Raw genomic sequence first — 25037 nt, forward strand, 5'->3', positions numbered from 1 at the left:
ACAACATCCCTCCCCGATCATCGTCACCGAGACTAAGACCCGCAGTGAGCAAGGAACCTGCAGCACATCTGAAAAAGTCGCGACCACCGCCTTTCAAGCCAAGGCAGCAAAAGAAAACAAAGAAGTTTGAACCCATTGAGAAGCTACCGGCTGATATGACTACAGAGGAATTGTGGGAGCTATCCTAAGCAATTGCAAGGAGTTCTTCAAAAAATGCGCTAAAGAAAGAAAAGCAAAGGAGATGGAGCCAAAGCCAGTAGATCCAGCAAAATTAAATTTTTTTATTGGCATGTCAAAAGAAGTAAAGAGGACTCTACTATCTAACTACGATCGTTCGTTAGTTAAGTTTGATGAGAAAAAAAAACGGCGAGGAGTGTCGTCTTCAAGTCGTACTGTCCCCAGCTCAAGGATCTACCGGATAAAGACGCTGAAACTATATGAGCAATGCCCTTAGAACAACAAATTAGAGTCATTGGATTTATGCAAGATACAGGTATGTCTCTTGCTGAAGTTCTAGGGCAAGTTGAACCGCCAGCTCCAGAGCCAATTGTACCTAAATGGCCCAATGAGGTAGGCAAGCCTCTAGTAAGGCCTGAATTGGCACGAAAGCTATCCACGAAGATGTACGAATTCCATGAATGGTACATGAAGCAGTCTGCCGACGAGAGGCTTATGTTCAGTCTTCGGGTTAAACCGATTGATTTTTTCGGCGAAGGTGATAAAGTCATGTGGATGGAATTCAATGATATATATGAAGTGTACCATTATGATACCCTTAATGTCTCTCTCATCAGCGCTTGGGTTCTATAAGTGTTTGTTTATCAATATGTAAATTTTGGCTCAGATCATTATTTTTTGTGTGTGCGTCGCCTACTAACTTCGTCTTCTATTTTATGTAGAATGCTAATTCAAAGGTGCCGCAGAGAATCGTACTTCAATGTTGGCTTCATGGATCCATTGCTCATTAACCAAGCTCAGATATGGGATCAGCCAAAGAAAACATTGGAGGTGGTATACAATTTCTTGGACAAAAAGGAATACATACTACTACCATACAACTTTAAGTAAGTGTGGGTACCGTCTATTTTTGTTTTCTTTTTTCTTACCTAATTAATGTTAGTTAGCTCTAATATGAACATTTATATACGCAGTTTTCACTAAATCCTTCTAATAATTATGATTGATAGAAGCCACGTCATTGTGTTCGATATGTTGAGGAAACCACCGAAGGAGTATCAAGACATTCAAGACATGCTAAACTCGTAATAATTCTGAACCTTTATCTCTATGCAAAAGTTGGTTTCCTAAATTATCACCTAACACTATATCATGAATTATTTTAATCCGCAGCGCATGGAAACAATTCCTTAAGACTTATCGTGGTAACTTCAAAGAAAAACTTACATTCAGAACAGACTTCCCGGTACGTATGAAGTTTGCACATTTTGTACATTCTATAACACAAATATTTCATCACTTATTTTTTCCCACTAAATTGCTTGAGGCAGGAACAAGGCAATAATCTATGTGGATACTACGTCTGTGAGCACATGACCAAATTTGTGCATGGCAAGGTGCCGTCGTCGCTTGATCAAAATGCATGTAAAATAAAACTATTAATAATTAATTATTTCCTAACTCCTTATATTTAATTGTTCATGTAACATTCACATATTTTCAAATTACAGATGTGGAAGATTCAAGAAAGACTTTTGGAGAAGGAGAGGATTTTGGCAATATGTGAAGGTCTCGTAGGATTCCTGGTGGACGAGGTGATAGATCCCGCAGGAGAATTTTATTACGACGGACATTCAATAGCCGCACCCAACAACACCACGAACCAACCGTAACTAAAGGGGGTCTTTGATTACCACGAACCTTTCATCTCAAAAATTTAATTCTGGATAGATTTTTGGTATCTTTGAGCCCTACCAACCGGGACTACTGCCGCAATTTCCACCGGTGTTCCCTTAGCAATTCGCAAGTAAGATTTTCATGAGAATTTGATGTACTCAAACATTTAACTCACTAAAATCCATCCATTGTTCAGGAAATATTATTGTTTCGGACGGTAGCTTCCAAGTAGTGTTGATCAGGGGTCGATCTGGACCTCGGGCAACTGACTACAGCCATGCTTTCGCAGGCCCAGTTTACTAACATGCTCATATGGCTATTTGAAGGCATGATCCTCCGATAGCCCAGGCCCAGTTCTGCCCCAATTCTTGGGGGGGGGGGGGGGCAGGCATTCAATATTTAAACTATGCCTTCTTGGGAGTTTGTCATATGAAATTTTAGATTCTTATGTTCGGAAACTTTGAGTTGTCCATGATGTCATGAATTTATGTTATATTCGGCAGAGGAAGGATACACATAACGTTTCTTTTATTATAGTTAATATTTCACTAGGAAGAATTTTGATTTTCATGACTTATTTTTCAAAAACACAGCAGACGCTTGCCCTTACAAGCATCTTTAAGATACTAGGTTGAAAGATCTTGAAATTGACAAAGTAATTAAAATTATTTCGTTGTCACGGTTACGACGTTTGCTACTGAAAGGAAAACGTTGTTAATTCCTAAAACTAATCGAGAAAAATGTGAGTACCTTTGATAAGTCGAGGACTCCAATCTAGGTAAACCGTAGGCCGCTTCACTGTAAGGAATTTAATCAATGAGTGTATTCGCGAGCATTTGTAAAATGAAACCTTGAACAACATGGTCTGCAATGATGTGCAGCCCATGTTAGATGACTGGATGTCTGGATGAGAAGTTTTGAAAGAAATTATTTGCTATGGTTATCCCCAGGCATGCAAAAGCTCAGATTTCATTTCCACTAAAAACACAGCCAAAATGGCCTTGTGCGTAATTTATTTCTTTTTTCTACATTTGTACACTTTTTTAGTGTCAACTATGCAGTAGGATCCCTTTCCACGTTCTCAAGAAATATATTATAAGAATGTGATGAAGAATCAAGTCGCGTAGTGTTTTGCAGAATCTTGCGACCATTTCGAGAGAAGAAAAGGTAAAGGACAAAGAATCATTTACCCATTTCAACTTGTCATCCGGAGTATATGCAGAAAGAGTCACGGGTGCTGTTACTTGATTCCCTTATGATCTCCACCGTTCACAATATCAGTCTATTTCACAAGAAGAAAATTTAGAATCCAGTGGGGATAGGATTATACAGGTACCTTTTGAGTGAAAACTCGAACCATATCACTCGAATTCATCGCCAGGGGCGGAGCTAGAGCCATTTGTACTTCAAAATCAGTGACTAATCACTGTTCCGTGCTGCTGATCAATGTAGCCAAACCAAAGCCATTTTCCCGGCCCTTCTGGTATTAGCATCCACCTAATGAAATACATGCATAGGCACACGGCACATTCTCTCGAGGAAAAAATTAAATAAATTAAATGATCCAGGCAAGACAATATATGCCCACTTCCACTCAAATCATTGCCCACTTCAAATATCCATTCTATGCAAATCTTTTGCGCCCCACTTCGTTCATCAATTACATACGAGCCACCATGTGTGCATCTCTGCATCTGGAAATAGTAGTTTCGTCTGCTATATAAAGGGGACAACTGCAGGAGTGTGAGGGCAAGCTAGCCAAGGAGCAACGTCTACGTAGCAAGCAGCCTAAGCAAGCTAGCTCCTACCAGCTTGGTTCGCCATGAACTTCGGCGGAAGGGCCCCGGCGACGATCCGCTGCAAGTACTGCAGCGCGTGCCTCACCGTGATCCACGGAGAGAGCGCCATCCAGTGCGCGCAATGCTGCGGCGTGACGCGACTCCGGCGGTCCTTCCTGCGGCGTGACGCGCATCCGGGGGTCCATTCCACGGCACCGCCGGCGGGCTTATTCCCGTGCTCCCGCGGCAAGAAGCGCGCCGTCCTGATCGGCATCACGTACGCCGGCATGCGCCGCGGCTGCGGCGAGCTGCGGGGCCCCGTCAACGACGTCAAGTGCATGAGGCACCTCCTCTGCCAGCGCTTCGGCTTCCCCAGCGAGTGCGTCATCATGCTCACCGGTAAGTCATTGATCCATGAATTAACGACTGAGCTGATCCATGAATTGCTCATGGACGATCGGTGCACGCAGATGACCAGAGGGACCCGTTCCGGCTGCCGACCAAGGACAACATCCGGATGGCGATGCGCTGGCTGGTGCAGGGGTGCAGCTTTGGCGACTCCCTGGTGTTCCACTTCTCCGGCCTCGGCGCGCAGGTGGCCGACGACGACTGCGACGAGGTGGACGGCTACGACGAGGCCATCTGCCCGATGGACTCGTTCCAGAGGGGCCCCATCCTGGACGACGAGATCAACGAGACCATCGTGCGGCCGCTGGTGCACGGCGCCAGGCTCCACGCCGTGGTCGACGCCTGCCACAGCGCCGGCGTCCTCGACCTCCCCTTCTTCTGCCGCACGTCCAGGAGCGGCAACTGGCAGTGGGAGGACCACCGCCCGCCGTCGGGCGCCTGCAAGGGCACCAGCGGCGGCCAGGCCGTGCTCTTCAGCGGCTACAGCGACGGCAAGAGCAAGTTCAGCGTGGTCAGTGATGATCAACACTCTCATCTCATCCTCTGAATGTTAATTACTCGAGCCCAATTGTATTAGTGGCTCTCTGTTTGTTTGCAGACGCCGGAGGCCTTCGCCTCGGTGGGGGCCATGACGCACAGCTTTGTCAAGGCGGTGGAATGTGAGCCGCGCGGGGTCACCTACGGCCGCCTGCTGAGCTCCATGAAGGCCATCATGACCAACGGCGACGGGAGCTGCAACCTGCAGGTCCCTATCGGTGCTCCCGTCAGCAAGGTCGCCAACTTCAGCGGCGTGCAGGTGAGGCTCTCTGGTCATCTCAGCGTCCCTGTCCGATGGAGGCTCGGATTGTTGCTGTGTCGAGTAATTGACTTCTTGTTCCTGACAAATTGTGGCTCGCGTTGCATTGCAGGAGCCTAACCTGTCCTCTTCAGAGATGTTCGACATCTACCGCAAGCCCTTTGTCCTGTGATGAGTCCCCATGGCAGACTTGCACCTACAGATTATATCACTGCCATCTGGACTCTGGACTACCGAATCGACGTATCTAAATAATCGACCGACGCGTCTAAGCATGATGCTTGCTAATGTGTGTGATGTGTGATGTGTCACCGGCCCTGAGGCTCATAGCTTGTGGAGGACCTGGTTGGTTTGGTTATCTTCATCCATTCCTCCCGAGCCTACTGTACCTCTTGCCCGCTGTAATAAGGCTGTTTGTTTCTCTAAACTCTGAAATAAACTAGGTGTTATGATACTTAATTAATCTCAACATTCAGAAAAAAGCATAAGCTGTGGCAATTTATATGATTGAAGAATGACATGAAAACCGATGTTTTTATCTGTCGAACCAAAGCCTGCCGCCCATCGGTATTGGGCGTTAGCTTGTCAAGAAATTAAAATAGGGCACAAGCATTCTTTCACCTGTCAAAAATATATTTCTTTCAACAGAGAAGGTCCTCAGCCTCGTCACAGACCCTTCGCGCTGGTAGCAGGCGGTGGGCAGTGTTGGCTATGCCGGCACGTGGTGGCGTGGTGGTCGACAAACTTCTTACTGAGGTGATGATGGTCGTGCAGGAGCTTCGGGCAAAATCTCTACCCGATTATTGTGTTGGTGTTAGCAACGACGGCACTGTTCGGCGTCGATTCCTTCCCTTGAGGCGTTTGTTGTGGTGCTTTCTGCAAGGTTTGGCAGTACTCTAGGTGAAAACCTGACTCCGGCGTGCCGGAGGGACGGTGATAGCATCTTCGATATCGTGTCTCCTTGGAGGCATCATCTTGGAGGTCCTCTATCCCGGCATTCATTACCTAAGCGGAGTCTGTTTCTATGGTTTCTACCCGACGAGGTTCGGCGAGCAATAGAAGTCAAGTTCTCTAGCAGGATGATTCCAACATCAAGTTTTTAAGCAAACGAGAGATGTGGTGGATTATTGCTGCATAAAGACAACGCAAGGTTAAAACATGGATAAAGAAAAAGATTGAAATTTAGTCTTGTAATTGTCTTTCTTTGTCTTAGAGTTTCCTTGTGTTTTTGAGCTCCTCTTTTTTTAGATTAGAGTCTAAGGACTCTTTGGTTGTATATAAGCCGGATTTTATCCAAACAGAGAAGGTCCTCAGACATGTTACAGGAGATGTTTGTAGCCCATGTAATTACAAAAGGTTTTGGTTATAATTACAGCGGTTCAAGAGTCAAGGGAACAGTAAAATTTTGTGAACCGACCACAAGATATCCTTGTTCAGAATTTCCCGCAATCAGTACAGCTGCACCTCCTGATTCAATAGAAGGGGTGTTAATATTCTAGAAAACCAATTATTTGCAAATAGGCACTTCAAATTCTAAGAGTGTGTGTGTGTGTCTGCCTACCAAAATCATATGTATGAACAAAAACTCAATTGAAATTAAACTGCTGAAAACTTCACAAACAAATTACTATACCTTCCCCCCGTTGAAGCATTTGAATCCTGTTCCTGAAAATATTCAACGATGCTCTTGCACACCTCTTTGGACTTCTCTATATTGGCCGCATGCCCAGCGTTTTTCACCACTACTAATCTAGAATTATCCCCAAGATGTCTGCAGAATTTTGGATTACAATTTATCAATAGATAATGGTGTTCGAGGCATCAGCCTGCCATTTATAATCAGAGGGAAGCACCAAACTGACCTCTCCAACCTATGCGCCAGCTCCATCGGAAAAACCTGATCCTGCTCCCCCCAGATTATCAACGTTGGCTGCATTCATAAGTTGAGCCAAGAACACCATCAATGCATCGATCATTGAAGGTTTTCAGAGTTTCTTGCAATTCGAGGGAGAAAGAAACTATAACTACCTGTCTTATCTTTGGAAGATCTGACAGTTTCCTATCGTTGATGAGAGCATGAAGAAGCTCCGTCTTCTCCTGAATATGATCCGAGCCCATCACCTGATGCATCAATCGAATTCGTCATCGTCCACGCAAATATGCAAATGCAAATGCAATTGAGGAGGAAAACGAAATTGACGATGAAATTGACATTAGAGGAATCAGAGCGGACGTTGATGTAATCCTTGAGGAAGATGGAGGGCATGACGGGCGGCGGCCGGACGAAGGTGAGCTTCACGAGCCGCCGCACCTCCGCCGGTCGCCGGGGCACGAGCAGCTCGGCCGCCTCCCCAACGTCGGCGACGGGGAACAGACCGGCGGCGAGGTCTTTCTCCTCCAGGCACACCCCCGAAGACACCAGCACCACCCGCTCCACGGCCTCCGGGTACATGGCCGCCATCCGGTACCCGACGAAGCCGCCGTAGCTGACGCCGACCACCGCGAACCGCCGGACGCCCATGCCGTCCATGGCAGCCTTGATGGTCCTGGCCTGGAAGGTCTCGGAGCGGTCGGGGAGCGTGGACCAGGAGGCGCCGAAGAAGAGGAGGTCCGGGACGATGGGGTCGAGGCCGGCGGCGAGGAGGCTGCGGAGGTAGGGGGCCCACTGCCAGGTGGCGGAGGCGCCGAAGCCGTGGAGGAGGAGCACGGGGCGCCGCACCGGGCGCGGGGGCGCCCAGAGGTGGACGACAGTGCTGGTGCCGGCCGGCGAGGGGAGGCGGACGGAGAAGGGGCGCAGGCCCGCGGAGAGGAACCGGCTCCGGAGGAAGCGGTCGCGCGCGGCCGAGAAGCTGAGGAGGACGCACGGCCGCCGCCGCCGCTGCGGCTGGTGCACGGACGGAGGTGGCGGCCCCGGCGCCGGCGCCTCAGCCGGGATAGCAGCCATGCTTGGCGATCGCCGGCGCGAGGGGGGCTCCGGCGATCGCTGCTGTGGGCTGGGCTGGGCAGGCGAGGATCGATGGCGAGGGAGGGCCGGGTTTAAACGGGGTTGCTATTTTTGGCGGGCCGTGGGCTCCATCCGTTGTTTAGCTTGACACGTGGACCCCCATTCCAACTTTGGAGGATTCCTCTCCAAAAAAAACTTTGGGAGGTTGAACTGAAACCTGAAAGAGACAGACCATTGATGCTGATGGAACTTCAAATTGAAGGTGTTTGCGTCTTAAAACGCTAGAAGAACCTACTTGAATTTCATTTGTGCGATTGAAAGGCTAAGAGCTCGTCATGTAGTCTTCTCTTGAAATGTTCACGAAGGAGATCACTCATTCTGTTACATTTGGAATTGGATTAACAAAGATACACCTCGTTTTGCAGGGCTCACGTTGGATCTGAAGTCTGTAATCTGGCATAAAATAGTATATCAATGTTTATGTCTAAAATTGGATCAAAATGACTCACTTAATCGCCCTAATTCTAACTCAACGAAATCTTGGAGCTAAGAAATACGAAATTCGATTTTTTTTTAGCCTAATATGACTAATATGCTCATCACTGGTCCGTCCGATCGGTGGCAAACTTGTGCTTTTTGATGTTTAATAATAATCTTTGCGGAGAACTCTAGTAAAAATGCTACATTTTTATTGAAAAGGTGCAAAGTCATTAAAAATTGCAGCTATAAGTTCTAAAAGGGTTAAAAAAAAAGGTCCGGAGTCCTATGTGAGATTATGTTTTACATCCTTGCAAGCTCAAGCTCAAACCTTTTGTAAAAATATAGAGGTGCTGCTAGGTGCGAACACTTGGCAACCAAGAATGGCCTGTTCCCCCATGCTTTTAGGTATGATTTTTGATGATTTGGCCCATTTCTAATCGTGGTGATTTTTCACCCGAGATGCGTCCCGGCAATAACCAATGCAAGTTGGACAAAAGAAAAAAGGTTGAAAGGATATTTATTGAACTAGATTCCTGCTCATATATATGGATTTGACGTGTTATAAACCGGGGCCCTGAGGAGAGATGCTTGCTCCGTTGCCAAGTTTGCCACATTCGTTTTTGCTAGTAGCCAAAGACGGCTAAGCAGTTAACAATGATGCCGAACTGCTGATTCAGCTCCTCCGGTTCCTCCTTTCGGTGGACGCTAGTGAAACGCTGGTCCAGCCGTCCAGGAAGGAGAAGCCTGGAAGTTCCACGCGTCGCAGGAGGTTGTGTTGGCTTGTCGTCGATCTATTATCCTTGTCCCCATGACGATTCATGGCCTTTGAGCTACTTGAACAACAAACAACTCTAGTCGATGCATGAAAGGACAGTCACCATTGTATTTTTAAGCTCCGAGCATAGAAAAGAACAAGTGGCCCGACAATGAGAACACTGGAATACAATTTCGCATGGTGCGTGTGCATTATGGGGGCATGTTAGATGCTGCAAATTTGCACCATGATAACGTTGCAAATTATCAGGGTTAAAGCCAGAGCATGTACAATTAGGATATTTAGAGGATGTGCTTAACGAAAACAACCAATTTCTTTTTGTGTGACGACTAGATGATTGTAAGAGAAGATGCTCAAGTTTGCGACAGGTGCTTAATATGTGCTAACAAAGAAGTTGAGCCTATCAAATCACCAGTTCACTGTAGAATTGAACTCTTAAACAGGTGTTTAATGGCATGGCAACCTTCTCCCTTTAAGCACCCATCCGGCCAATTTTTTAGCGAAAATTATCGGATAAGAGGGCAATTATTCTACCGATGATCAGTGCACTGAAACTGAGTTACATGATACTAGCAGAATGAGTCCGACAGTCAGAGGTGAAAAGCTAGCTGAAGAATTTACAGAACTATAGTCTGAAAGGGTAACAAGGCAACTGTCTAACTGATCTAACAAGTTCAGCTTCACCAAATGGCAGGCATGGCTGCACCGTCTATGCAGATCAAGTCCTCCAGCCCAGCCATGAAATCGTTCACATCACCGCCAGCAGCCTCGCTTAGCATCTCATCTTGCATCATCTGTTCCAAAGCAGCCAAAATCAAAGCATGATCAAACCAAAAAATTGCAGCCTTTAGCAAGCTTCCAAAGCGTAGCAGTAATCATTGTTGGCCAAAGTGATTTTTCCATTAACAACACGTAGCAAATAGTTTTAGAGTACATATATAGAGATAGACAGGGTAGGTAGCAGGGGCATTTTAGGGAATAAGTTCCTACTACATAGATAGATAGGGTGCACATGCACCATCAACCACACTCAACACACACATGACTTATGCTATCAATCCCCCCTAAGTCTTGCGTGTCTTGAGCGGTAGCTGGACATTCCCGATCCTAGAGCAAAGTTCCTAGAACTTGATCCTTCCAAGGGACTTGGTCAGGAGATCGGCGAGCTGGTCTTTGGTGTTGATGTAGTTGGCCTTCATGCTCCCTTCCTCCAGGCAGCTCGTGGAAGACAGGGTTCTTGGCCAAAGCCAGAGCGGACTTGCTGTCCACCCTGAGCTCCATTATTTCAGCATCCTTGCCAAGGAGATCACCGAGCAGCCAAGTGAGCCAGAGAGCCTGAGTCGAAGCGAAAGAAGCGGCGATGTACTCAGCCTCACAGCTGGACAGGGCCATCACCTGCTGCTTGACCGACTGCCAGCTGACAAGGCACTTGCTGAGGAAAAAGAGCATCCTACTCGTGCTCTTGCTGGTGTCGATGTCGCCGGCGTGGTTGCTGTCACTGTAGCCGATGAAGTGTGTCGCCCCGAGACACCTTGGGTAGTGGAGACCGTAGCCGAGAGTCCCCGCGATGTAGCGGAGGATCCTCTTCACAGCTTGCTAGGCTCCGTCGTCAATCGCTGCATGAACCGACTAACGTAGCCGACGGAGAACGCCAAGTCCGGCCGCGTGTGGGTGAGGTAGCGAAGGATCCCCAGCGTCAGTATGGTGTAGCATCCACCTCCTCAGCCGTGCTGTTGCGGCTTAGCTTCAGCCTCTCCTCCATTGGAGTGAGAGCCGGGTTGCAGTCGGTGAGCCCACCCAGCTCAACGACACGCTTGGCGTAGGCGGTCTGTCGGAGTGTGATGCTGGAGTTATCCTGATGCACCTCGATCCCTAGGTAGAAGCAGAGAGGCCCCAGGTCGCTCATTTGGAAGGCGGCCTTTATCTCCTCCTTGAATGCCTCCACCTCCTCATCCTTGGTGCCCGTGATCACCAAGTCGTCGACGTAGACGCCCACCAGCAAGGCATTGCCTTTGTTGCCCCGTCGGTAGACGGACGCCTCGTGCGGGCTTTGCTCGAAGCCCATAGTCTTCAGGGTGGAATCCAGCTTGGCATTCCAAGCTTGCGGTGCCTGCCACAAGCCATAGAGGGCCTTGCGCAGGCACATCACCTTGTCCTCCTTACTGGGATGATGAATCCCAGCGGCTAGTGGACGTAGACCTCCCCCTTCAAGTCGTTGTTGAGGAACGCCGACTTGACGCCCATGTGGTGGACGCGCCAGCCCTCCTGGGTTGCTAGTGTGAGGAGGAGACGCATGGACTGCATCCGTGCACATCTTCGAAGTCGACCCCCACCTACTGCACGAACCCGCGTGCCACCAAGTGAGCCTTGTGCTTGACGATAGCACTGGCTTCATCTTTCTTCAGCTTGTACATCCATTTAAGAGTGATCGCGCAGTGACCGGAAGGAAGATCAGCTAGCTTCTTCATCGTGGCACGCCATGCCGCATGTCCCTCTGCCTCAGCGAAGGAGCGAGGCTCGCCGTCATCGTACGCAAGGTGCAACTCCGCCTCCAGGTCGTGCGGTACAAGTCCTGGCACCGTTGGTCAACGAGGATGTCCTCCACGGTGCGGTACTACATAGGCTAACCGTCATGGTACGCATCAACGTGGTCCTCGTCGCCGGAGAGCGGTGTGGCGAACTCCACCGGGCTGTGCTCATCGTGAGCTGATGTCGATGCAGCCGTGCCCGGAGGAGTAGCCGTCGACGTTGGAGTGTGTGGTGTGGCCGACTGTGGTGGTGGAGGTGGAGAGCTCGCCACGCCCGGAGGAGCACTCGTCGGAGTCGGTGGAGGACTCGCAGACGCCAGTGAAGAGCTCGCCGTAGTCAGTGGAAACCTGGGGACCGGGGTAGACACGCTCGGCGAAAAAGAGTTGCCCACTCCCCCAGCTCCCTTGAAGTGGACGTAGTCAACGACAAAGCCGTTGTACGTCGGAGTAAAGCCATCATCCACCATCTTGCCCCACGCCAACCCTCACCCTTCGTCGAACACAACGTCGCGCGCCGTGCACACACACTGTGTCTCCATGTCAAGGATGCGGTACGCCTTCACTTCCTCTATGTAGCCAATGAACACCCCTGGGGTGGTCCTGTCATCGAGCTTGCTGCTTGGCTGAGCTCCTTGACGTACGTGAGGTAGCCGAAGACGCGGAGGTGGCCGACCACCTGCTTGTGCCCATGCCAAGTCTCGTATGGTGTCATGCCGTCGAGAGCCTTAGAGGGCGAGCGGTTGAGGATGTGGACGGTTGTCATCACCGTCTCTCCCCAGAAGATGGCCTGCATCCCCATTTACTTGAGGAGGGCTCAGGCCATAGCCACCACCGTCTGGTTGTGCTGCTATATAACGTCGTTCTACTACGGTGTGTAGGACGCAGAGTAGTGTTGCTGGATCCCCTCGTCGACGCAGTATGACACGAACTCAGCCGCCGTGAACTCATTGCCGTTGTCGGTGCACAACACTCGAAGCTTGCGGCCGCTCTCATTTTCCGTAGCAACTTGGATGTGCTTGATGGCGTCCGCAGCAGCTCCCTGGGTGTCAAGGAGAACCACCCACATGTACTTGGAGACGTCGTCAACAAGTAGAAGGAAGTAGCGCCGCCCTCCAGGGGTAGCTGGTGTCACCGGCCGGCAAAGGTCGCCATGCATGAGCTTGAGCCTCTCCTTGGCTCAGAAGCTTGCCTGGCGAGGGAAGGGGTGTCGCTTTAACTTCATCATGACGCAAGTGGCGCAGAGCTGCTCGACGTGGTCGACGCACGTCATACCCTGCACCATCTCTTTGGTGCTGAGATGCCGCAGGGTCTCGAAGTGTAGGTGCCCGAAGCGCTCATGCCACCACCAAGCCTCATCATCGTGGTAGGCAGCAAGGCAGAGAGGCTACGCCACCTCCACGTAGAGGCAGTTGCTCCCTCTCTCCACCTTGGCGAGTAGGCGATGTCATCAATCCCAGATCTGGAGCACTCCGCCATCGATCTCCATGCGCAAGCCACTCTCATCTAGCTGCCCAAGGCTGATGATCGAGTTTCTCAGCGCGGGGATGTAGAAGACTCCGACGAGGAGTCGGTACTCGCCAGTCTTGGCGACGAGGATGATGGACCCAATGCCCTTGATGTCCACGGCCGAAGAGTCGTTGAACTTGATGGAGCCGCGCACGTCGACATTCAAGTCAGAGAAGAACTTCTGACACCCGATCATGTGGTATGTAGCACCATTGTCGAGGAACCAGCCATCGATCTTATTATCGCTGGTACCATCGCCGAGAAAGACATGTGCGCGTGACTTATTGATGTGGAAAAGAGTAGTCGCGATCGATGCCGCAGGAAGTAGCTCAATGCTCCCATGAGTTAGGAACAGAGCTGGCTCATCCTCCTCCTCAGCCCGTGCGATGTGGGCCTGGTCATGCCTTGGTTAGTGGTACTCCCTAGCCTAGTGGCCAGTCCTGCCATAGTTGTGGCAGGTGTCGTCTCGTGCGGCCCTGCACTCGCCGGTGGTGGCACCCTCGGCGCCTCCTCGCGCCTTGCACGGCTTGCCGCGCTTGCGGCTGCCTGTCGAGGAAGAAGGATCCCCCTTCTTCCGCTCATCTCGTGCAGCCCTGCGCTCGCCAGTGGCGGTGCCCTCAGCGCCTCCTCGCGCCTTGTGCAGCTTGTTGCGCTTGCGGCCGCCTGTTGAGGAAGAAGGCTCCTCCTTCTTCCGCTCCCTCTGGCGGGCGGGCCACTGCTCCTCCGTGTGGTGGAGCTTGCCATCGATGGTGATGGGCCTGTCAGACATCAGCTCCTCACGGTCGTCGACCACCTTGAGCCGCTCCGTCAGCTCCTCGATCGACAATGCTAAGAGGTCGAGCAGCGTCTCGATGGAGAGGGTGAGCTGCAAGTACTTCTTCGGGATGATGCGCAGGAACTTTGCAACGGCTTTCTCCTTGTTGATCTCGTCATCACCGTACTGCTCCAGCCACTGCATCAGGCTGGAGAGGTGGAGAGTGAAGTCGTCGACGTCCTTGCCCGGCTTGAAAGCCAGATAATCCTACTCCTGCCGAAGCTTCTGTAGAGTGGACTTACAAGCGCGGTCGCTGCCGACTCGAGCCACAGCAATAGCATCCCAAGCAGCGGTCTTCTTCCCCGAGAGGTTGGCCACCATCTCCATCAGGACCGCGGCGAGCAACGCCTCGAGCGCTCGCCGGTCCTCGTAGCTGTCGACATCGCCGTACTGGACCGCGTCCCACATCTCCCGCACTTGGAGTTTCACCTTCATCACCGAGGACCACTCTGTATAGTTGGTTTTCATCAACATCGGCCACTGCGTGTTGACGAGTCCGGATGATGGTCTTCACGACCCTCGAGGGTCGGTGCCCGGAGTCGAGGTCAGAGTCGGAGTCGGAGTCGAGGTCGGACTCGTGGACGAAGCTCCTCCTGCTTCGAGGACGCCCGCCGTCCGCGCCTCGACGTGGGTCCTGGACCCACCGGTCCATCTCCGCGTTCTGCTGCCGGTCCGCCTCCTCCGACTCCGGACGGCCGCCCTACGCCTCGGCACCGGCACCCTGCGTCGCGCGCCTCAACTCCTCCTCCTTGCACCGTGCCATCACGCGCGTCGCCTCCGCCTCCTCGCGCAGCCGGTTCGCCTCCAGACGCCGCTAGGTGGCGGCCGCCACTGTGCCTCCTCCATGGCTAGGCGGGCTGCCCCAGCTGCACGCACCACCACGGTCTCCACAGCCACCACGCGCGTTGCTCGAGCTGCAGCTGCCTCTCACGCCTCGACGTCACGCTGCCGCGCCACCACCGCTGCGACCTCACGCCTCACAGACGCGCGCCTCTCCTCGCGCCGCGCTGCCTCCTCGTGCGCAGCAGCCGCACGTCGTGCCCGGCGTTGCTCTGGCGCTGCCTCCTCCTCCAGCAACGCCGCTCGCTGCTCCTCCTGGCGCGCCGCGCCGTCGCCTCGTCCTCCGCCACCACCGCCCTCCTTGTACTGGATGTCGTCGAGCCGCGAGAGGAAGCACAGGAGGAGGCATGTGTGCGGACGGAGGCCAGCGCCGTCCGCCGCGTCCACGGGTCGATGCTGCCGCCTAGAGCCCGCCATGGGAGAGGAAAGGGTCGAGGGAGCCAGGAAGAAGCCGCCACTACCGGGTCAACCCGCCCGCGCCGCTGGCGGATCCACGGGGGAAGACACCCGCCGCCGTCGGATCCACGTGGGGGAAGGCCGGATCCACGCCGGGAAGAAGCGATGCCGCCGGCTAGAGTTCAGCTCGAGCATGAGAGAGAGAGGAGAGGGGTAGGTGGGAAAGAATTAGACTCTAGATACCAATTGTTGGCCTAAAGTGATCTTTTCCATTAACCACACATAGCAAATAGTTTCAGGGTACATATATAGAGAGATAGACAGGGGTAGGTAGCTGGGGCATTCTAGGGAATAAGTTCCTACTACATGGATAGATAGGGTGCACATACACCGTCAACCACACCTAACACACATGATTTATGCTATCATGGCTGCATCGTCTATGCAGATCAAGTCCTCCAGCCCAGCCATGAAATCGTTCACATCACCGCCAGCAGCCTCGCTTAGCATCTCATCTTGCATCATCTGTTCCAAAGCAGCCAAAATCAAAGCATGATCAAACCAAAAAATTGCAGCCTCTAGCAAGCTTCCAAAGCGTAGCAGTAATCATATCATACCATGGGCTGTTTCATTTCAGCAACACAGGTTGTGAGCCTATGGTACTGCTCTCTTGCTTCTGGGTACTGCGACATCGAGTGCACTCGGGCAAGTGCTCTCTGCAGCCTGGCTTCAGCCTGCCTTCTGCCATCGTGCAAGAAATCATATTCATCCTCAGCCTTTGCAGGTTGGATTTCCGATGGACCTTCGAGTTGTTTCTCAGGTCGAAATCCACGTAACCCAGGCCTCTTTCTCCTCCATCTCAGTATGACTTTCTCGACGATACCTACTGTCCAGACAACCTTCCGATAGTTTCTCCTCACTTGATGTCCTCGTACATGAGCCTGGTGACAAACAAAGACAAGTTAAATCTTATGCTTGGACAGGACTGTTAGCATTTTTATCATTCATGGGGAATTACATTCAGCCAGGAGAAAAGAAACTAAGGATGCAGCAGCTCACATCCAGAAGTGCTGACTACTTATGGAACTAATATGCTTTGCATAGCATGGAAATTCTACAGTGAAGTCTATATCCAGAAGTGCTGACAACTTATGGAACTAATATGGAGTTTGATGTATGCTACCTTGTCTCTGAAAGCTGAGCTGCTACATATAATTTAAGAATAAAAATTTAGTATTGATGCTACAGGAGGACCAAACACAACAAGAGACTAAAATCCCTATGCTTGTGTAGCATGCAACAAATTGTAAAACAACAAGTTAGAAACAGCCTACTAGCTTCATAAATGCCGTTTGTAGCATGCATCAGGATCTCTGAGCTACACTACTTGTGGTATTTCAAACAGATGATTTACTCTTAAAAGGGAAAGAAGAGATCAATCTGTTATTGAAGGAAGGAAAGATTCATAAAAAACCATTCACGTGAGTTAGTGGAACAGGAAGGCTTCCATTATAAGCTAACACATGCAAGATTATTGCCAAGTGTTAACAACTTAGCATTGTAGTATAGGATAAGTAAGTGGAATCACTTGTGAACCCTATATAGTAAGGGGAATTCAGTAGGCATCCAATAAAGTATCATACAAATTCGTTAATTGGTTATTAGCATTACCTGTAACTTGACAATTCTCTGCCGGATGATCATAAATTCCTTTCTTCCCTTCCATCCACGAAACTTATTTTGTATACGAACAGCAGCAGAATGCAGATGTGGATCATGTTGTCCTTTGAGAGAAACAAGTGAAAGTGTGCGTTCATCAGATAATCCACAATTATCATCTCCGTATTCCACGATTTTCTTTCTGTGGAATGACTCCACCCGGAAGGCTTGAAATATCCGAGCTGCAGCTTGAGTGGATTTACGAACAGCGCTTAAAGAACCTTCAAGTGATTCAGCATGAGAATCTTCTCCAGCTAGCTGGGCAGAATTAATGCCAGTCAGACCTTCAACAGCTGGTAACCCACACACTTCTACAGTGGAATCCTTTGATTCTCTAATAGTAAGTGCTGACAGATGGCTTGTCAAAGCAGCTTCCGCTAGAAAACCAGCAATCCCCTTGTGTCCATTTACTGATGCTAAATCAGCTGGACTTCTTCCAGAAGGGAACTCAGAAGTTGGATCTGTCAATGCACCTGCTGCAGCTCCATTTGCTATGAGGACACCAATTGTTCGCTCTCTGGAAATCATATAAATGTAGAATTCAATAATCGAAAAAGGACCGAGTTCCTATTAAAGTACAAACGAAGTGCAAGACAAAAGGTTGAGAAAGAAATAAGGTAACTTCTTTTACATAAAGTTCTGTTGAACATGGGCATCCCATGTTGGAACAGCTTTATGAAGAATGTGTGGACATACCTTCCTGAAGATGCCGCCCAGTGAAGTGCAGTCCATCCATGAGCATCCCGGAAGTTCACATTTACACCAGCAACAATTATCGGTCTGATAGCCCAATCATAACCCAGTGCTGCTACCAGATGAATTACACCCTGTCCTTCCTTGCACAGCACATTGGGACCCTTTCCATCATCATTTATTTTACAGATAAGCCAATGATGCAGCTTCTCTTTCACCAATTTCTTTAAACTTTGATCCCTAGCAGTGGAAACTACTTCGTTGGCAGAAGCTGATTCTTGATCTGACCATTTTGCATCCAGCATCAAGGAATTAATAGCATTTATTACCTCATATTTCTCATCACCACTGCTCAAAACAACCATACCATGGTCATCTGGCCCCAAAGTGAGTAGCTTCTCAAGACGAATATGAAGGTGCATTTCATTTACACCATTGGCTTGGGAAGGAGAAGTCTCCACGTACTGAGCATCTGGATCCCGATACTCAAATTCCCGTACTTCACTACAAGCCACCCTGTTTGAACAGGTCACATAAAATGGAACTCTTCCTGATTGATGTTCTGGTGCATAGCAGCGTAGGGTGCCATCAGTTAAAATCTCAGCTGGTACTTCAATATTCCCAAACATGCATGACCATTTACGATTTTCCACATGTTCTTTCTTCACCAAGAATGTGCCAGTAACCGAAACCTGCATCATTAGAATAATTAACAACTAGAAAAGAGAGGCATGAGTACTGCAAACAGCTAAATAACTAACTAGACTTATCCTATGGAGGCCTAAAACATACATATGATAAGAATGGAAGCAACTAAGAACATAAGACAGCATACACACCTTTGTATTTGTACCAATATATGCACAACTTGGTGAGACATCGATAATGCTGAATAGTTGATCTTGAGAAAGTGAAGGGCTCACTACATAAACATCTAGCTGTTCATTAGTCAGCACATTGCAACGATCAGGAACCTTCACCGTCTCAATGTTACTCCAGAAAGCATCAGACGTAGATTTGATACCCAAATCAACCACTTCTTTGAGTTCTTTACTCATCCATCTTGAAAAGCTGTCGTGTTTCTTCAAACCAGTAGGCTCAATAGTCAATAGATCTAATGATGACTGCTTCAAGAGTGGATGTTTGATGCTACTTTCAGTACATCTACTTCCATTTACCTGAAAATTTGTTATAGATTAATGTTCCAATTTTCTGACAAAGGATCAGGACAAGCATTAGATGTGCATTGGAAGTACACCTAGTTCAAATGAACTGCACTGCTTTTGATACAACAGTTATTCAAGATTTTAAATAAGGATCAACCAAGTTGTTATTGCAAGCAACCTAAAATTGCTAGTGTCTACATACATCTCGAGTCCACTAACACCCAAAGTAAATCCCATCCACCTCTACAGGCTCTCAGAAAGTTAATAGACAATAATTAAGTACCTCTGATGATGGTATGCCAGCAAAACTCAGCGCATCAGCTTCCTCCTTGCTGAGGTGGTTAGTGTACAGAGCCTCAGATGTAAACGTCTGCAAATGAGAGCTATCCTCCAGATTATTAGCCTCTAAGCAGGCAAATGAAGAATGAAGTGTTGGTTCTGTGAACCCAGTTGAATAGTCTGTGAAGGGCTCGTTGAATGGCACTGAGTCAAACAGAATTCTGGAAACGCTGCTTAGCCCAGTGTTGGCATTGTCAAACATTCTAGCTATGTCATGGTGAGAAAATGAATGATTATCTACGTTAGCTGTTGTTGGCAACATTTCACCATGATAACCTGGAAGTGTTCAAGAGAGAAAAAATGATTTAGAACACAGTATTAGCATGAAAACCTCTCAAATATAGGAGTGATTCTTGCCTTGTCTACTACCAACAGTTGAAGAAGAAGCGTATAACATGTTTTCTGTCATGAATCCATCCACAGGCTGCTGCATCTCAGCGAGAGGGTGGTATCTGGAGCTTGCTCGGAAATTATCTGCTGCACCGAATTTCGCTTTAGATACACTGAAAGAAGGTGCATAATTGAATCTGCATCAGTTAATCTATTCTTAGTGTAGATGATGCAGAAGGAAGATTGGGAAACTGTAATACCTGATTCAGTGTCTTCATAATCTGAAATTTGTCCACTTATTGGGCTTTCAGCAGCCTCCATGGTTTGTGGGCCCATATGGTTCTGACTAGTGATAGAATTTGAACATGAAGGACTATCAACATTGGATAACTGCATAAATTCTTCTTTCACACGACTGAAACTTTGTTTGCATCCCTGGAAAGTTAAACAAGCAAGAATGAATATTTTTGTCAAATAGAAACTGGAATGCAAGTACTCCTTCCACTCACTCAAGAGCAATGTCTTGGACATGTATTTGTAATCCCAGAATAATTTACTTATTACTATATATAAAACAAAATCAATGGAGGCCATTTGCAAATAATGACTCCATACAAATGATAGACTAATTTGTACACATGCACTTTAGAAAGGTATATCATTACAATGCAGTGTGTATCGTAGACTGGCTGAATAGAATGGGTTGTATAGTGTTGGTCTGCCACAAAACACAGAAGAGGATGCCAAGTACGATATAGCATCAAGTATAAGGCAGAAGGGAAATTGTGGTGAACAAAATAGCTGACAAAGGCCATATGGCACATGCTGCAAGTATGCAAGCATTTGCTCATATAGCATTTGAAGTATTTGCTAATACACATTTCCTAATACAGTTGGTGAAAAAATAGGTTTTGACACATTCTATAACAAAGTCGATAAATGTTGATGTGTGGTGTGACATAAAATCTCCACAAGCCATTTTCCAGTGACAAGTCACCAAAAAGAGAACACACAAAAAAGGAACAGATGCAAGAGAAGGTTACTGGGGTATGAAATAGAGTGTACCTTGACTTCAAGGTAGTGTACAAGAACGATATGAGTGAAATCCCTGAAAAATATGAGAAGTCATTTTATTTCAGTCACACTTTCCTCTGGGTATAAACTTAACTACCAATGTACCATTCCAACGATTGTGGGATCGCATTGATGCAACACTCAGCACTTACTCTTCCAACAGCCAATATGTTCGTCTTTGAAAGTTTTCATTCTCCTCTCCATGGGCATAGTAGCAGTGGAGTACATCAATGCTGCCAGCCTGAAATAACAAGTTTCAGCTTTAGCGGGCAAGTGAAGGCACAAAAGAAATAGGAATAAAATCAAAATACATGGGCATTATAATCGAAAAGGTTCAGGTAGCAGTACATTCCAGCACGCTGGAACCAAATAATGCAAAACTAGGACTTGGAGGATTTTTTTCCTCGGAGCAACCCCCCTGGTTCCAGATTGCAGTAAATGCAACATAATTTGTGTTTTCCTTCACATCATGGCTGTACACAAACTGTGAGTTGTGAAACACATCTTTCGCATGAGTTAACAGATAACATGCTCTGTCAGTGAAGATGATGGAGCTATGCCCCAGCATATAGGATGCAACATTTTGCACCTTCATGCACTAGCTTCTTACCCAATGCAGTGCGCATTGCTTGCAAGTCTAAAATGAAAATAGCAGTACGAGCTGCAAGTTGTTAGCAACTCCACAAGTATATAGACACAGCACTCTGTGTTGGACAGGCAGTATAGACACAAGTAATATATGACCACAACAGCATATGTTCAGGTTCTAGAAGTACCAAAATGATACAAAATCCACAATGACAAGTGTCAATGCCAAAATGATACAGAATATCCCATCATCCGCAGTCACTGCTATATATGGAGCTTCCAAATATATTGACGTACTTTTGGAAGAAAATAACCAACATTTACTTACTTTCAGTTTCTCGTGAGCTTCTTTCACAGTCTTCCCATCCTTTTTCTTTCTCCAGTTGTGGCCATCCTTTCTGAAGTACCTCAGTACTTTGCGATCAAATAAAAAGAGAGAGCCACCTATTGCAGTAATGAAAGTAAAGGAGAATAAGTGCAAACGAATTTCTTTTCAGACAAAGCTGAGGGTCACACATACAAACCACAAGAATAGCTTTGACCAAATCAAGCAATCAAGCTCTAGAGCTAGCGTAACTGCCCTAATGCTTTCTGTACGGGAACAAACTACTCTAAGCATCTAAAAAATGGGGATACTGAGAAAGTTTGATGAATGATCAGTGATGACTTGAAAGCAAATCACCCTGGGTGGTGTTGCCTAGTGGCAATCACATATACTATTGACCATGAAACTTTAACCACCATTTCAGTTTTCCTGACAACACGTCACGCAATCCATTTCAGAATGCAAAACCATTTCTAAATGGCATCACAGTGATCACATGAAGATATGCTGAGCCCACAAAGCAAACAAAAACCCTACTCCGGTTGTCTCCCTAGCTACTGAGCCAACCAGAATAGGCAACAGCATCATCATCATTTGATCATTTCCAATGGAACAACAAACAACCTCAGACCAGAATTCAGAAAAGCTACAGTACCTGAAGAGAAAACAGGAACCAACAGGAAAGCACAGAGCAAGGAACCATACTGGGGGGCCTGCTGGGCGGCTCGGCGGCGATGGAGAAGAGCTTGTAGTTGGAGAGGATCTCGCAGATTTCGGTGGGCCGCAGCCAGCGCTTCCGAGCCTCCTGCAGTATCTGCGAGAAGTCTGCAGATGCAGCACGGAGGCTAGTTAGTCACCCGTTAGTCAACGCCACCAACTGCTCCCACCACTCGGCGGCATACGGCCCCTGCTCTGGTTGGTACCGAAACCTTTTTGTCTGCTCTGAATTATTGCGCGGAAAAGTCAGGAAAACGCCGGAGACTGGCCAATCGCTGTCTTTTGAAAACGATAAAAGCAACTTGCGACCTAAGAGATTTTTGGTTTAGCTCAACTTGCACAGGGCGATAATAAAGCAAAATTGCAAAGCCGGAAACGAAACTGAAACACACACACAATAAAATAGGGGGAGAGAGTGAAATTTCGCACGAACTATAGGAACCCAAACGCACGGCGTTTTCAGATGCAAAACATTTAAGACGAGTTGTCCTCGATGGACACAACAACGTGCGTTTTTTTGTCCAAAAAAATCATGCATCCGAATGAAATCACCTCGAAAATCCACCGAATTCTCCGTGTTCTGCCGTGGGAAGAGCCCAAAACCCTAAACCCGGACGCAGAGGCGCCCGGTCTCGAGGTGGTTCGTACCTGGCGGCTGGCCGGGCAGCACGAACTTGCGGTTCTCGGCCATGGCTCCGCCCCTGATCAAACGAAGCCTCCTCTCCCCCCCTCCCTCTTCCGAACCGCTCGCTGCCGCTGGTGTGGCGGCTCGTCGGAAGGCGGGGGTTAAAACGGGGGCAGGAGGGATCGGGGGAGCCGGGGAAGGTTCGGGGAAGGGAGGAGGAACGGAGCGGGAGGGCGGGGCGCCGTCGCGCTGGGAAAATTTATTGGCCGCGAGACAACTACGGGGGAGGTGGGGGAGTGATGTGAGTATGTGACGACGAGACGAGGCGGGGGTGAGTCAGTGAGTGTGAAAGGGAGGGCGGAAAAGTAAAGGCGTCGTGGGCGGAAATGACGGGGCTGACCCTGGGAGCCCGGGAGGGAACGGGGGTGGGTGGTGGTGAGCGGAGCGCGAGGTGACCCGGGGTGTGGTGTGGTGTGGTGTGGTGGTTGCGTTCGTAGTGTCGTCGCTGGTTCGCTACTGGGGGCTGTGGGACACTTGGACTGTTTCGAGGAGGGAATCCGCCGTTTTCGGATCGGCGCTTTTCCGTTGCTGCGTGTGCTTTGGGCGTTTCCGCTTACAAGCGGTTTATCCCGCCAAACGTTTTTTTTATTTTCACCCATTCTTCATAAGTAAGTCGTTTTAGATATTTGAACTACGAGAAGTAAGAAGTTAGAAAATTTTCACTTAGATTATAATTCAAATGTGGTTAGAAGAAACGTATCCAAACACGACCTTAAATTTAGGCTTTCAGCTTGGGCACAGTCACACAACACATGTTTTGGTTTTGCTATGGATGAAAGCACGCAAATTTCGTGATTGATGATGGTGCATTTTTTATGTAAAGAGTGGTTGATCGTAGGGCTCGGACGAAAGGAGAGAGAGAACTGCAAAGTTTCCCGTGCTATGTACCCTTCGCCCTTCGGTCATATAATATATCAACGTTTTGTATAGTGTTCAGAAAATTCTTTTGAAATTTTTCGAACATTTTAGTTCATAGAAACATGAAGGTCGTACGAGTAGATTTTGTATTGAATTTTGTACTCCCATCCATCCTAAATTACTATTCGTTTTGACTTTTCTAGATACACACTGTGGTGGAACCGCCTGACTTAAACGGGCTTAGGTGCGCATAATTGCTGTCGGAACGGCAATTATCCAAAACACACTTATAACAGTGTAAGCCCGATAATCCATCAAGTGTCCTTAGGACTCCTCGAAATATCCACGACGTATCTCATAACCATACATCAGGATCGCTTTCACGATAGGATAGCATCAACAAATATTATATTTTTACATATATACAGGAGATACGGATTATTACAAAATGTAGATTGAAATAAACTTAATAGTGCAGGTTAGACCATTGCTAAGAGTTTTAAACACAAGACCAGTCTGTGGCAAATAATTAAACAACTAAGTTTTATTCTAGGTATCTTAAGACTTGTACGATACCCTAGTTCTTTCCTTCCGTGATTCCCTGTTGTGTCTCTAAAAACAGCAACAAAGAATCCCCTGAGTATGAGGGTACTGACCCGACTAACCAATATAGATAGATTTCAAATACTATATGATAGCTTCATGGTGTACTAGCTGACTCACATTTTGTAGAAAAACTTACTATCAGTAGAACCTTAGTTTTGTCTTTTTATTTCAGTTTAGTTTTACCTAACCCATCTAGATGAATAAAACGTTTTAAGCCATTAGTGGAACTAAGTCATACGGCATATTAATTTCAGGAAAAACATTATATTAAACGTGATTACACTATGATGCTTAAGCGATGATCAAATGCATTCATATAACCGAGAATTGCGGTGATCCGGACCGATTTACATCCTGTAAGAGATACCCGACTACCAGCCAAGCACAACTGTACGGGTTACACATAACAACCTTTCGATTAGCCGTACCCAAAGATTGGAAATATAACTACCCAAACCCAAGGACGCACCCCCACATGGGACCCCACGTCTGGCCTGATCTTCATGTGAGTTTCAAGCTACGCCCTGCCATTCTCCAGCACGTCAAGCACGGGTACGGAATATTTCCGATCAAAGAGCCAACTAACCTACCGGGCTTTGCTGGTCCCATGCACAGTAAGCAACCAGGTAATATCACTTGATCAAAGGTTAAGATAACAAAGGAGCCTTAACCAACTTAGCTTAGCAGGCAGAACTACCATCTCTAGCTTCTGTCCACATTTTCAAAATTCCAGGCTATTTTCCTTGATTAACATGTATGACAAAAATTAACCTTAGAGTTGAGTAACCAAAGTTATTTAAAGGTATCTAAGCATGGCT

At 48.0% G+C, this 25037-nt stretch overlaps 3 protein-coding genes across 4 annotated transcripts; 1 reads left to right on the forward strand and 2 right to left on the reverse strand.

The window, feature by feature from the left end:
• Window positions 1-3518: 3518 nt before the first annotated feature.
• LOC117836130 (metacaspase-1) lies at window positions 3519-5290 on the forward strand. Its single transcript, XM_034715505.2, has 4 exons — window positions 3519-4031; window positions 4103-4551; window positions 4639-4836; window positions 4949-5290. The coding sequence occupies exons 1-4, from the start codon at window positions 3677-3679 to the stop codon at window positions 5006-5008; spliced, it is 1062 nt and encodes a 353-aa protein (XP_034571396.1). The 5' UTR covers window positions 3519-3676; the 3' UTR covers window positions 5009-5290.
• An 865-nt stretch (window positions 5291-6155) lies between these two features.
• LOC117836131 (uncharacterized) lies at window positions 6156-7862 on the reverse strand. Its single transcript, XM_034715506.2, has 5 exons — window positions 7070-7862; window positions 6865-6957; window positions 6699-6766; window positions 6470-6607; window positions 6156-6303 (listed from the first exon to the last, which is right to left on the reverse strand). Exons 1-5 carry the CDS (start codon window positions 7778-7780, stop codon window positions 6270-6272), a joined length of 1044 nt encoding a protein of 347 aa, XP_034571397.1. The 5' UTR covers window positions 7781-7862; the 3' UTR covers window positions 6156-6269.
• Window positions 7863-15365: 7503 nt separating this feature from the next.
• Window positions 15366-22971, reverse strand: LOC117837605 (calmodulin-binding transcription activator 3). 2 transcript variants are annotated; one of them, XM_034717323.2, is made up of 13 exons: window positions 22719-22971; window positions 22059-22178; window positions 21357-21472; window positions 20593-20681; window positions 20432-20474; window positions 19627-19801; window positions 19394-19513; window positions 18981-19312; window positions 18371-18709; window positions 17535-18223; window positions 16791-17355; window positions 15737-16060; window positions 15366-15644 (listed from the first exon to the last, which is right to left on the reverse strand). In XM_034717323.2, the coding sequence occupies exons 1-13, from the start codon at window positions 22759-22761 to the stop codon at window positions 15537-15539; spliced, it is 3063 nt and encodes a 1020-aa protein (XP_034573214.1). In that variant the 5' UTR covers window positions 22762-22971; the 3' UTR covers window positions 15366-15536. The 2 variants fall into 2 exon arrangements, with proteins under 2 accessions (XP_034573214.1, XP_034573215.1); XM_034717324.2 differs by having other exon boundaries at window positions 19394-19510; window positions 22719-22970.
• Between the last annotated feature and the right edge of the window lie 2066 nt (window positions 22972-25037).

This window comes from Setaria viridis, chromosome 9, assembly GCF_005286985.2.
Source record: "Setaria viridis chromosome 9, Setaria_viridis_v4.0, whole genome shotgun sequence".
Classification (NCBI taxonomy): Eukaryota; Viridiplantae; Streptophyta; class Magnoliopsida; order Poales; family Poaceae; genus Setaria; species Setaria viridis.

Excerpts from the sequence above, each read along its gene's own strand:
- LOC117836130 (XM_034715505.2), top strand. The coding sequence starts at position 3,677 with ATGAACTTCGGCGGAAGGGCCCCGGCGACGATCCGCTGCAAGTACTGC. Across the intron at positions 4,032-4,102 it reads GTGCGTCATCATGCTCACCG|ATGACCAGAGGGACCCGTTC; the intron begins GTAAGTCATTGA and ends CGGTGCACGCAG. Across the intron at positions 4,837-4,948 it reads CCAACTTCAGCGGCGTGCAG|GAGCCTAACCTGTCCTCTTC; the intron begins GTGAGGCTCTCT and ends GTTGCATTGCAG.
- LOC117836131 (XM_034715506.2), bottom strand. The coding sequence starts at position 7,780 with ATGGCTGCTATCCCGGCTGAGGCGCCGGCGCCGGGGCCGCCACCTCCG. Across the intron at positions 6,608-6,698 it reads CTGGCGCATAGGTTGGAGAG|ACATCTTGGGGATAATTCTA; the intron begins GTCAGTTTGGTG and ends AAAATTCTGCAG. Across the intron at positions 6,304-6,469 it reads AATGCTTCAACGGGGGGAAG|GAGGTGCAGCTGTACTGATT; the intron begins GTATAGTAATTT and ends CTATTGAATCAG.
- LOC117837605 (XM_034717323.2), bottom strand. The coding sequence starts at position 22,761 with ATGGCCGAGAACCGCAAGTTCGTGCTGCCCGGCCAGCCGCCAG. Across the intron at positions 20,475-20,592 it reads ACATATTGGCTGTTGGAAGA|GGATTTCACTCATATCGTTC; the intron begins GTAAGTGCTGAG and ends CATATTTTTCAG. Across the intron at positions 18,710-18,980 it reads CTGGCATACCATCATCAGAG|GTAAATGGAAGTAGATGTAC; the intron begins GTACTTAATTAT and ends ACAAATTTTCAG.